Source organism: Thalassophryne amazonica, chromosome 3 (genome assembly GCF_902500255.1).
Source record: "Thalassophryne amazonica chromosome 3, fThaAma1.1, whole genome shotgun sequence".
Lineage (NCBI taxonomy): Eukaryota > Metazoa > Chordata > Actinopteri > Batrachoidiformes > Batrachoididae > Thalassophryne > Thalassophryne amazonica.
In genome coordinates this window covers 72,721,710-72,734,229 of record NC_047105.1, presented here as the reverse complement: position 1 = coordinate 72,734,229, position 12,520 = coordinate 72,721,710, and the positions used below count along the sequence as shown (strand labels likewise).

General features: G+C 41.9%; 1 protein-coding gene across 3 annotated transcripts in view; it reads left to right on the top strand.

Annotated features, from left to right (window-relative positions):
* Nucleotides 1-11,714, top strand: part of slc4a8 (solute carrier family 4 member 8) — a 187,815-nt gene extending 176,101 nt beyond the window's left edge. For 2 of the 3 annotated variants that reach the window (XM_034166718.1, XM_034166717.1), the window contains exons 20-25: nucleotides 5,258-5,326; nucleotides 10,369-10,542; nucleotides 10,638-10,769; nucleotides 10,849-10,952; nucleotides 11,247-11,352; nucleotides 11,498-11,714. In XM_034166718.1, the coding sequence (XP_034022609.1) occupies nucleotides 5,258-5,326; nucleotides 10,369-10,542; nucleotides 10,638-10,769; nucleotides 10,849-10,952; nucleotides 11,247-11,352; nucleotides 11,498-11,503 (591 nt within the window). In that variant the 3' untranslated portion in view covers nucleotides 11,504-11,714. The remainder of the gene's footprint in view (nucleotides 1-5,257; nucleotides 5,327-10,368; nucleotides 10,543-10,637; nucleotides 10,770-10,848; nucleotides 10,953-11,246; nucleotides 11,353-11,497) is intronic. The other variant, XM_034166719.1, reaches the window with a different exon arrangement.
* The last annotated feature ends 806 nt before the right edge of the window (nucleotides 11,715-12,520 follow it).

Below are 12,520 nucleotides of genomic sequence, written 5' to 3'. Positions count from 1 at the left end.
GCGTGCAAGATACACCTGTACCAAACTGTATCCGAATATATGATGTATCTGAAATAAATGCAGCATCATAGGACATAGTTATAAAAAATTATATATATATTATATATAAATATATATATATATATATATATATATATATATATATATATATATATATATACGAGGGCTGTCAATAAAGTAACGGTTCTTTTTATTTTTTTCAAAAACTATATGGATTTCATTCATATGTTTTTACGTCAGACATGCTTGAACCCTCGTGCGCATGCGTGAGTTTTTCCACGCCTGTCGGTGACGTCATTCGCCTGTGAGCACTCCTGTGGGAGGAGTCGTCCAGCCCCTCGTCGGAATTCCTTTGTCTGAGAAGTTACTGAGAGACTGGCGCGTTGTTTGATCAAAATTTTTTCTAAACCTGTGAGACACATCGAAGTGGACACGGTTCGAAAAATTAAGCTGGTTTTCAGTGAAAATTTTAACGGCTGATGAGAGATTTTGAGGTGATTCTGTCGCTTAAGGACTTCCCACGGTGCGAGACGTCGCTCAGCGCTCTCAGCCGCCGTCGTCAGCCTGTTCAAGCTGAAAACCTCCACATTTCAGGCTCTATTGATCCAGGACGTCGTGAGAGAACAGAGAAGTTTCAGAAGAAGTCGGTTTCAGCATTTTATCCGGATATTCCACTGTTAAAGGAGATTTTTTTAATGAAAAACGTGCGGACGGGTCCGCGCGTCGGCTCACGCGACGCTCCGCCACAGGAAAAACACCTCTGTTGAAAGCCTTAAGGACAAGTTGGAACATGTCCTGCTGTTTAACAATTTCTCATATACTCACTCCACTGAAAGCCATCAAAAGCCAGCTGGATTTTACAAATGGTTATCAACACGGAGGTGTTTTTCCTGTGCCGCCGCACCGCGTCGGCTGCGTCCCGTCCGCACGTCTTTCATTAAAAAAATCTCCTTTAACAGTGGAATATCCGGATAAAATGCTGAAACCGACTTCTTCTGAAACTTCTCTGTTCTCTCACGACGTCCTGGATCAATAGAGCCTGAAATGTGGAGGTTTTCAGCTTGAACAGGCTGATGACGGCGGCTGAGAGCGCTGAGCGACGTCTCGCACCGTGGGAAGTCCTTAAAGCGACAGAATCACCTCAAAATCTCTCATCAGCCGTTAAAATTTTCACTGAAAACCAGCTTAATTTTTCGAACCGTGTCCACTTCGATGTGTCACAGGTTTCGAAAAAATTTTGATCAAACAACGCGCCAGTCTCTCAGCAACTTCTCAGACAAAGGAATTCCGACGAGGGGCTGGACGACTCCTCCCACAAGGAGTGCTCACAGGCGAATGACGTCACCGACAGGCGTGGAAAAACTCACGCATGCGCACGAGGGTTCAAGCATGTCTGACGTAAAAACATATGAATGAAATCCATATAGTTTTTGAAAAAAAATAAAAAGGACCGTTGCTTTATTGACAGACCTCGTATATATATATATATATATATATATACAGTGTGTGTGTGTGTGTGTGTGTGTGCGTGCATGCTCGTGTGCATGCAAGATACACCTGTCCCAAACTGTATCCGAATATGTGATGTATGTGAATAAATACAGCATCATAGGACATAGTTTAAAAAAATCATATATATATATATATATATATATATATATATATACATATATATATGTATGTATGTATGTATAGTGTGTGTGTGTGTGTGTGGACAGTTTAAACAAATTTGAGTTATTTTATCATTTTTAATGTGGAGACTTATGAGATGTTAGCTTTTTGTTTCTTTTGTTTAAGGTTTTTTTTTATCATGTTAACAAGATGGACAAGTGTACAGATGAAAAATCATTCTTTCCATTCTGTTATAGTAAAGTTGGTCCAAATGATCTTTATGCTTTAATTTTGTTAAAAATATGCAAAAGTACATTTCACAATCAAAAGTGTACACATCAGCGAGATATAAACCCGAGAGAGAGAGGAAAAAAAAACATTTATACTTTTTTCAGTGAGAAGAGGAACCCTACGTGATCCGTCTGAAGCAATGCGCGTGCCGGCCCGCTGGCTAGAGAAGCAGAAATGAAATGCTTTTTCCACCGTGAATCCGTAAAGAATGAGAAATCCACCCCAATGACAGCGGTGAGGTGGATTAAGATTGTCGACTGCTGTAAATCATGGCAAAATTTAGACTGACGAAGCCATGAAATTCTGGTTACGAAGCAGGAATGTATATGCCTTAATTTTCAAATGAGCAGAGTGTATGAACGTGTACATGTTCATTTTTATAAGAGTGGTTATAGAATTGCTGGTAAAAGTGGTACAGAACAAAATGCAGGATTGATGGTGCCTGATTTGGTGAAACATGCCAGTATTTAATCTATGCTTGCAGTCTTTACTTTCCACCAATTGGCCACAGACAGCATACATGTATTGGTAACGTATTTGTTACAGTTCATGAATTACATGTTTGTCCTAAGTTTGTCTTGACAAGAGTTAGGCATCTCTAGTGCCTACACTGAGCCTGTTACCTTATTAACATAAAATATTTTGAAGCTTATGTGTAAAATCAAAACACTCTGCAATCTTTATCTCTAACTTCTGCTAGTCCTGCCTGGAAAACTTTTCAGCTGCAACAAAATTGGCCTGATATGTCTTTAATGTTTGTATGCTAGTACATGAATTAACTTAAAAGGCACAACTATTTTGCATCTGCCAATTTCTCAACATTATGACATCTCTGTATTTTCAGAGGATTCTGTCATTGAAAACTAACCTTTTTTAGTTTGCAAGTTTTCCTAAATTCCAAGCAAACTGTTGTTCTTCCACAGTATAAGAGAACATGGTTAGATTTTTACCTCTGCCAAGGAGGTTATGTTTTCGGTCGAGTTTGTTTGTCTGTCTGTCTGTCTGTCTGTCAGCAGGATAACTCAAAGTTTTGAACGGATTTTGATGAAATTTTGTGGAGTGGTTGGAAATGACAAGAGGAACAAGTGATTAAATTTTAGTGGTGATCCGGATCACGATCCAGATCCAGGAATTTTTTAAAGGATTCTTCACCATTGCGGGATAGGGGGAATTTTGACATTCTAGTTTCTAACTCCACAAAAACAAGGCAGAAAGGCTTGAAAAAAAATTAGGGTGTAACATAGTCAAATGTTCTATCAAACAACAAAGTTTGGTGATGATTGGATCCGGATTCCGGATCTGGTGATCCAGAATATGCAAAAATATAGGGAAAATAGAAAATGTGTCAGTGTGAGGTGACAAATGAAGCTAGAGATGCACAACTAACACCAAATTGTAGCTGAATCTGTACTGATTCAGTAAGGTGTCATCAGATTTGACGTAGCTTCAAATGTTATGGCACTAGATCCTTAAGAAAACCGCCATTACCGAAAAATCGTTTTTATACAATAACTTTTGAACTAATAAAGACATAAAAGTGATTCCAAGTTCTAGTGGTATGTTTTCATGGTCAAGGATGTCAAATATAAAGGAAAGAAAAGTGTATATATTATAGTTTTGGTTGTAACACTGAATTGTTGAATAGATCACTGTGCCAAGGAGGGAATCTCTTTAGGGTCAGTGACCCTATGGCCTTGTTTAGAGAAGTGTTTCATAAATGTTAAAAAATCTATATATTTGCAGTTTAGTTGAATAATAAATTGAATTTTGTCTATTTGTTTTTGTCTATAAGCACATACAATATCAGTATCAGTGCTCAGATGACAGTAGCTTGTGGGAAAGGTGCAAGTTGCAATAAACTGTGATGCCAAGCGCTAAGGATACATGCTATCCAGTCACAGCAGATGAAACTTTTTTTTTTTACTAGCAATCATCATTGTTAGACTTTTTTAGGTTCAGTGATTCCACGGCGTGTAGATGTTATGGCGTCAGTGACCCCATGGCCTTGGCGGAGTTTTAGAAATCAGGCATGGTCTTTTTGAGGTGATTCAGTTTGTGTTGGTGAGCTCCATTTAATCATTATTGTTCTCATCACATTGATTAAATTCCCTTTTGGAAGATCACTTTATAAAGTGGCAGGGCAGCAACAGATGGACAACATGCATGGAGACAACTTATTTTAAATTATGTGCTCGATATCTGCCCTGTAGACAAGAAAAGCATGGAAAGCTTGATGATGATGATTATTATGAAAACAATAAACTACATGGAATTATATAAGGATTCTGAGCACATTATTGGCTTGCTTTGGGTGGTTGCTATAAACAGCAGAAAAGGAAAACATGAATTAGAAATGAATGTGAATTGCAATGAAATTATGACGCGCTAAACAGAATAAAAGAAGCGTATACACCATGTGAAGTTCAGAGTAGCGTCACAGTAACAAACAATCCGTCAGAAGCTTGCAGGGTCTCTAATCACCTACTCCACACCCCTGCACCAGCAAATGGCAAATGGGACATTGTTCTATCATCATGTAATGAAAACGTAATTAAAAAGCTAAGCAACTGTACACAAGTCTAACATGTCTAAAAACATGCAGGAAAAAAAAAAAAACATACTCGACGAGATCCAGACTAACCAGATTATCAAGAACAGTTTACAATATGTTAATGGATCAACAAAATTCTTGTGCTTGTTTGAGTCAAACATATACATGTAATTGTTATGGCCAGTGCATGTGAGGCTGTGTAGAATCCCAACGACAATGCAGGAAGCCAGTCTGTCTCTGCTGATGCTCTCAAGTCAGAGAGGTAAAGAAACTGAAAGGCAGGTCAATAATACACATCAGTAGCACCAAGAAGGCGCTCTTAACTGAGTGCACGCATTGGTGCGTCAAACGCTGACACACCATGCATGCAGCCATTTTCATTGATTTCTCACCGGAAATTTTCCTAGTTCCATTCCAGATTTGTCCCATTTGTGCAGCTAAAATGTGTTGAATTTTTCAAATTTGATATGTTCGTATCATATGTTCTAATGTACAACCAGTGTTATTTTCAACTAGACCGAATGGAAATTTGTTCCTGGAAGTACGTATTCTGGCTTTGAGCCTATTGCTGAGGAGGGGATTTATCTATTCACTGCATTTTACAGCGTCTATGCCTTGACTTTCGCCAAAGCCTCAGAAGCTGAAGAGGTTGACTCTAACCTGAAATAGGAAGCAATAAATTTGGATATATTTGTAGAAAGAGTGGATCCACAACATAAAATCATGGGAATTTTAAGCATGTATGTTTTTTCTTTGTGTTAAGACTTTTCCTTCAATGAATTGATGTATTTTTTTTGTTTCCAGTTCATTCCTATGCCGGTGTTGTATGGTGTTTTCCTTTACATGGGAGTGTCATCGTTAAAAGGAATACAGGTACATTTCACCATATGTGCTAATGAGGGAAAAATAAGTAAAAGATAATAAAATAAAATAAAGAACATTTTCTTCTATACAACTTCTTTACATCTGTATTTATTTTCTGTTCTGTACTGTTAGCAGTTTTGACCATAGGGCAGGGAGGTTGTGAATCGAGGGGTCCCACTTCAGAATTGTTGCTAAAAATTTCAATTTCAATCCATCAGAATCATATACATCATAGTTTATCAATTCCTCTTGTCAATGCCAGCATGATTTTCTGACAGTTTCACCTTGCAAGCTCATGTCCTAATTTCAGATGAAATGTCATGATGTAAAAACTCTGTATATAGTAACCAGGAAGACAGATGTATTGACATTGAAATCTCTGTAGACTTGTAGGGAATCAAAAATGAAATAGACAGATAGGCAGAATCTGTAAGATTAAAATCTTACCAATTAGGGATTCCCATCCCTAATTTCAGGTTTGTTCTGTTGGTCCCTATGCTCCAATTTTGTATTTATTTGGCCATACCTGTCTGTCTCTCAATTGGTCTGGTTAATTCTACTGCATTGTAATGAACTCTCAGCTCTTTACCCTCAGAAGGATACTGGAGGGGTCTTGGGAGCATGACAAACCAGTCTGCATGTGTTTTGTGGACTTGGAAAAGTCGTATGACCGGTTCCCTTGGGGTATCCTGTGGGGGGGGGGCTGCTGCGGAAGTATGAGGTACCGGATTTGCAACAAACTGCGATCCGGTCTCTATATGACCAAAGTACAACCCCAATTCCATTGGCGTTGGGACGTTGTTTAAAATGTAAATAAAACAATACAATGATTGCAAAGCCTCTTCACCCTAATATTCAATCTGAATACACCACAAAGACAAGATATTTAACGTTCAAACTGATAAGCTTTATTGTGTTGTGCAAATATTTGCTCATTTTGAAATAGTTGCCCGCAAAACGTTTCAAAAAAGCTGGGACAGTGGTATGTTTACCACTGTTACATCACCTTTCCTTCTAACAACACTCAATAAGCATTTGGGAACTGACGACACTAATGGTTGAAGCTTTGTAGGTGCTTGATGTATGGCTTCAGTTGTTCAACAGTCCAGGGTCCCTATTGTCGTATTTTGCACTTCATAATGTGCCACATATTTTCAATGGACGACAGGTCTGGATTGCAGGCAGGCCCGTCTAGTACCCGCACTCTTTTACTACAAAGTCACGCTGTTGTAACTTGTGCAGAATGTGGCTTGGCATTGTCTTGCTGAAATAAGCAGGGATGTCCCTGAAAAAGACGTTTTTTGGATGGCAGCATGTGTTGCTCCAAAACCTGGATGTATCTTTCAGCATTGTTGGTGCCATCACAGATGTGTAAGTTGCCCATGCCATGGGCACTAACACCTCCATACCATCACAGATGCTGGCTTTTGAACTTTGCGCTGGTAACAATCTGGATGGTCTTTTCCCTCTTTTGCTCGGAGGACATGATGTCCATGATTTCCAAAAACAATTTGAGGGTGATTCTTTAACTAGATGCACTACTGGCCTTGTAAATGTAATTTCCACCACACCATTGCCTTACAATATAAAGCGCCTTGGGGCAACTGTTTGTTGTGATTTGGCGCTATATGGACTCAGACCACAGCATACTTTTCGACTTTGCGTCTGTCCATTTCAAATGAGCTTGGGCCAAGAGAAGGCAGTGAAGTTTCTGGATGTTGTTGATGTATGGCTTTCGCTTTGCATGGTAGATGGAGCGACGAACTGTGTTAACTGACAATGGTTTACTGAAGTGTTCCTGATCCCATGCGGTAAGATCCTTTACACAATGATCTCAGTTTTTAATGCAGTGCCACCTGAGAGATCGAAGGTCACGGGCATTCATTGTTGGTTTTCAGCCTTGCCGCTTATGTGTAGAACGTTCTCCAGATTTTCGGAGTTTTCTTGATTATATTATGGAATGTACGAGGTCTGTCAATAAAGTAACGGTCCTTTTTAATTTTTTCAAAAACTATATGGATTTGAATCACGTGCGATTACATCAGCCAACCTTGAACCCTCGTGCGCATAGCGTGAGTTTTTCCACGCCTGTCGGTTGCGTCATTCGCCTGTGGGCAGGCTTTGAGTGAGGAGTGGTCCAGCCCTCTCGTCTTTTTTATCCATTGTTCAGGAATGGCTCAGACTGGCGCTTTGCTTTATCAAAATTTTTTCAGAAACTGTGAGGCACATCGAAGTGGACACCATTCGAGAAATTCAGACGGTTTTCGGTGAAAATTTTAACAGCTGATGAGAGATTATGGAGTGTTACTGTCACTTTAAGGACTCCCCACAGAGCCGCAAGGCGCGCTGAGCTGCCGTCGCCAGCCTGCTTCAAGCTGAAAACTTCCAAATTTAAGCCTCTGTTGACCCGGACGTCGTGAGAGAACAGAGAAGTTTCAGAAGAGCTCGGGATCAGCAGTTGATCCGGACATTCCACTGTTAAAGGAGATTTTGTAATGAAAGACGTGCGGACGGATTCGCGCATCGGCACCCAGCCGCTCATGGCACGGCGCCACAGCAAAACACCTCCGTGTTGATAACCATTCGTAAGATTCAGGCAGTTTTCGATGGCTTTCAGTCGAGTGAGTATCCGAGAATTGTTTAACAGCTGGGCATGTTCAAACTTGTCCTGTAATGCTTCCAACGGAGGTGTTTTGCTGTGGGGCCGCGCGATGAACGGCTGGGTGCCGACGCGCGAATCTGTCCGCACATTTTCATTACAAAATATCCTTTAACAGTGGAATGTCCAATACTGCTGATCCCGAGCTCTTCTGAAACTTCTCTGTTCTCTCACGACGTCCTGGGTCAACAGAGGCTTAAATTTGGAAGTTTTCAGCTCGAAACAGGCAGATGACAGTGGCTCGGGCGCGGCGCGCCCTACGGCTCCATGGGGAGTCCTTAAAGCGACAGTAACACTCCATAATCTCTCAGCCGTTAAAATTTTCACTGAAAACCAGCTGAATTTCTCGAATGGTGTCCACTTGGATGTGCCTCAGTTTTTGAAAAAAATTTGATCAAGCAAAGCGGCAGTCTGAGCCAGAACAATGAAAAAAAAAAAAAAAGACGAGAGGGGTGGACCAGTGCTCACTCAAAGCCTGCCCACAGGCGAATGACGCAACCGACAGGCGTGGAAAAACTCACGCATGCGCATGAGGGTTCAAGGTTGGCTGATGTAATCGCACGTGATTCAAATCCATATAGTTTTGAAAATAAAAAAGGGACCGTTACTTTATTGACAGACCTTTTAGATGACGAATCCCTAATTCCTTGCATTGGCTGCCCGGTACCCGAGTGGCTGACCTGCAATGCAAACTCCCAGCCTAGCTTTGGTGGAAGAGAAATCATGGTCTTTATTCCAGGCTTGGCTTCGGTACACATGTGGTCAGTCAGTGCAGCAGAAGTACTAGCAGGATTAGGCAGAGACGCAGTCATGAATGAGCAGTGGTCAGAGGCACGACCAAACACAACATCTGGGATGAGGCAAGAGGCATGATCGAGGTAACAGAGTAGTAGTTTGATACACTTCTTGACAAAAACAGGACTGATAAACGGGCGCTGGAAAGTGTACAGAGACAATCTGGCAGGTAAGTGAAGGACTGTGAGGTTTAAATACAGGTGGGTTAATCAGGATGTGATATGAGGAACAGGTGGTGTTAACAAGGTGCACGTGAGAAGGATCTAGAAAGGGGCGTGGCTTCTGGACAAAGTATGGATGGGCAAGATTGTGAGGAATGCACAAAATGGAATATAGGTTGAAGAGGATTTGAAAATCATTGCATTCTGTTTTTATTTACATTTCACACAATGTCCCAACTTCATTAGAATTGGGGTTGGAGGAGCTGTGCCCGCATTCTTGGTATTTTAATCAGACCTGTTTCCGGTAGGAGTTGGACTTCGCCAGGGTACCCCTTGTCGTCAGTCCTGTTTATGATGTTCATGGCAGGATTTCAAGGCACAGTCACAGACTGGAGGGTGTCCAGTTTGGTGACCTCAGAGTTGCATCTCTGCTTTTTGCAGACGATGTGGTTCTATTGGCTTCATCAGGCGGTGACCTCTGATGTGCACTAAGCCGGTTTGAGGCCGAATATAAAGCGACTGGAATGAGAATCAGCACCTCCAAATCCAAGACCATGGTCCTCTGTCGGAAAACGGTGGATTGTCCTCTCTGGGTCAGGGGAGAGGAACTGCCCCAAGTGGAGGAGTTTAAGTATCTCTGGGACTTGCTCACGAGTGGGGGTAAATTGAAGTGGGAAATCGATAGATGGATTGGGGCGCCATCTAAAATTTTACAGATGTTGTACTGGGCCATCATGGTAAAGAAGGAGCTGAGCCGGAAGGCGAGGCTCCCATTCACCATTCCATTTATGCCCCTATCCTGATCTGTGGTCATGAGTTTTAGGTAATGACTGAAAGAATAAGAATACAGATACAAGTGTCAGAAATTAGATTTCTCCATCGGGTATCTGGACTTACACTCCTGGACAGGGTGAGAAGCTCGATTATCAAAGAGGGACTAGGAGTAGAGTCACTACGTCTTCACATCGAAAGGAGCCATTTGAGTTGGTTCGGCATCTGGTGAGGATGCTACCTGGTCGTCTCCCTAAGGACGTCTTCCAGGCATGTCCACTGGGAGGAGGCCCTGGGGAAGACCCAGGACATGCTGGAGAGATTATATTCCCAGCTGGTTTGGGAACACTTTGGGATCCGCTTGGAGGAGTTACAGGACTTAGCTGAGGATAGGGAAGTGTGGGTGGGCTGCTCGCTCTGCTGCCACTGCAGCCTGCACCTGGATAAGCAGCTGAAAATGAATGATTGAATTAATGTAATGAACCCTGATAATGAACCTTCATAATCGGTTATTTTCTCTCACTGTCTGCAAATCTCGCACTCAGTTTTTGCCCATTAATATTTTTCTCTCCTCATTTTGTCCTTTCTCTCTGTCCCTTTGCCTCTTACATCATCTTAACATGTGCAAACACAAACCGTGCATCCGTCCCATCACCGCCTCTCAGTTCTTTGACCGTCTGAAGCTGTTTGGCATGCCAGCAAAACACCAGCCAGACTTCATTTACTTGCGCCATGTTCCCTTGAGGAAGGTGCACCTGTTCACCCTCACCCAGCTCACCTGTCTGGTGCTGCTCTGGATCATAAAGACCTCACCTGCCGCAATCATTTTCCCCATGATGGTGAGGAGCCACAGCCAACAGCTGTCCCACATCTCTCCAGCAGCATCTCCATAACAACACAGTAATGAGCTGCTTCTTTTCCATGGTGCGGGCAGGTGCTGGCTCTGGTGTTTGTCCGTAAGCTGCTGGACCTGTGCTTCTCCAACAGAGAGCTGAGCTACCTGGATGATTTAATGCCTGAATGGAAGAAAAAAAACCTTGATGATGCCTCCAAAAAGATGGAGGAGGTACTCCATATGTACTGTTTGTAATGCATTATAGAAGACAAATGCACGTGTGGTGACTGAAATATAATGTTTCACTCAGGAATCTCTAGTTATGATGAGCACTAAAAAGGAGGAAACAACTGTTGTTCAGATTCCACTGGAAAGCAACCTCCCTGCTCAGGCTCCAAAACCACATGACCCCAGGTCACAATGCACACACACACACACACACACACACACACACACACACACACACACACACACACACACACACACACACACACACACACACACACACACACTCACTCACTCACCCACTCAGAGCGGCTGGATTATGAGAGAAATGTTTCTTTGTTCATGCCTGTCTTGTTTCTTCTCTGGTATGCGCCGGTCTATTTCCTAGTGCGCCCTGTGATGACTAACACGCTGAGAAGTTGACCAACGTGCACCCTCTCTGCTTTGTCATCTTACCTGCCTTTTCCTCTCCGTGCTCCTCAGGTGTGACCCCTCTGACATTAATATTTCTGATGAAATGTCAAAAACCACCGTGTGGAAATCCCTCAGCTCTTACCAAAACAGTTCTTGTCTTGTGGCTGCTAAGAAGGCAAGGCCTTACCCTCCTTCCTCACCCCCCTCCACCTCGAACCATTGTCACTGTTGATTTTGTGCTCTCCAAATGTTGCGTTTTATTGTCCTGTAGCTGGGCAGTGAATGCAGTAATGTTTTAATTTGTATGATTTTCTCTGCAGAATTGAAGGGCTCACGTTCATAGACGAGTAAGTGGCACCTTCCAGGACCTCAGCACAAACTCGACAGTATACTTTTGGACCCCCCCGGATGCTGCATTTTGGCTGCTACAGCCAAAAGTGACATTGTTGAAGGAAAATAAGTCTCACTGATTTGTTCCACCTACCAGTAACAAACAGCAGTTCAAACAAAATGTGCAACACGCTTGCACAAAAAACATGCTGTCTTTGTGAGGTCAAAAACATTGATTAAAAACCATCTTCTTAAATGGGAACTCCAACATTGTTTAACCTAGGCTCTATTTTTAAATGTCTTAAGGGTCATCTTTTCACTTGGCACCAAAACATTAATTGCTTGAATATTGATTAAGAATGCTAAACTTAATTGCAGTTCATCCCAAACGTATTCACAGCTCTTCACTTTTCCCACATTTTTAATGTTACAGCCTTATTTCAAAATAAATTAAATATTTTTTTCCTCAAATTTGTACACACAACACCTCATAATAACAATGTGAAAAAAGATTTTTTTTTTTTTTTTTTTTTTTTAGATTTTTGCAAATTTATTAAGAAAAAAAAAAACCCAAGATGGACATAGGTATTCACAGCCTTTGCCATGAAGCTCAAAATTGAGCTCAGGTGCATCCTGTTTCCACTGATCATCCTTGACATGTTTCTATAGCTTAATTGGAGTCCACCTGGGGTAAATTCAGTTGATTGGACATGATTTGGAAAGGCACACACCTGTCTACATATAAAGTCCCACAGTTGACAGTGCATGTCAGAACACAAACCAAACATGAAGTCAAAGGAATTATCTGTAGACCTCTGAGACAGGATTGTCTTGAGGCACAAATCTGGGGAAGGGTACAGGAACATTTCTGCTGCTTTGAAGGTCCCAATGAGCACAGTGGCCTCCATCATCTGTAAATGGAAGACATTCGGATCCACCAGGACTCTTCCTAGCCCTAACCTGTCTAAACTGAACGACTGGGGGAGAAAGACCTTAGTCAGGGAGGTGACCAA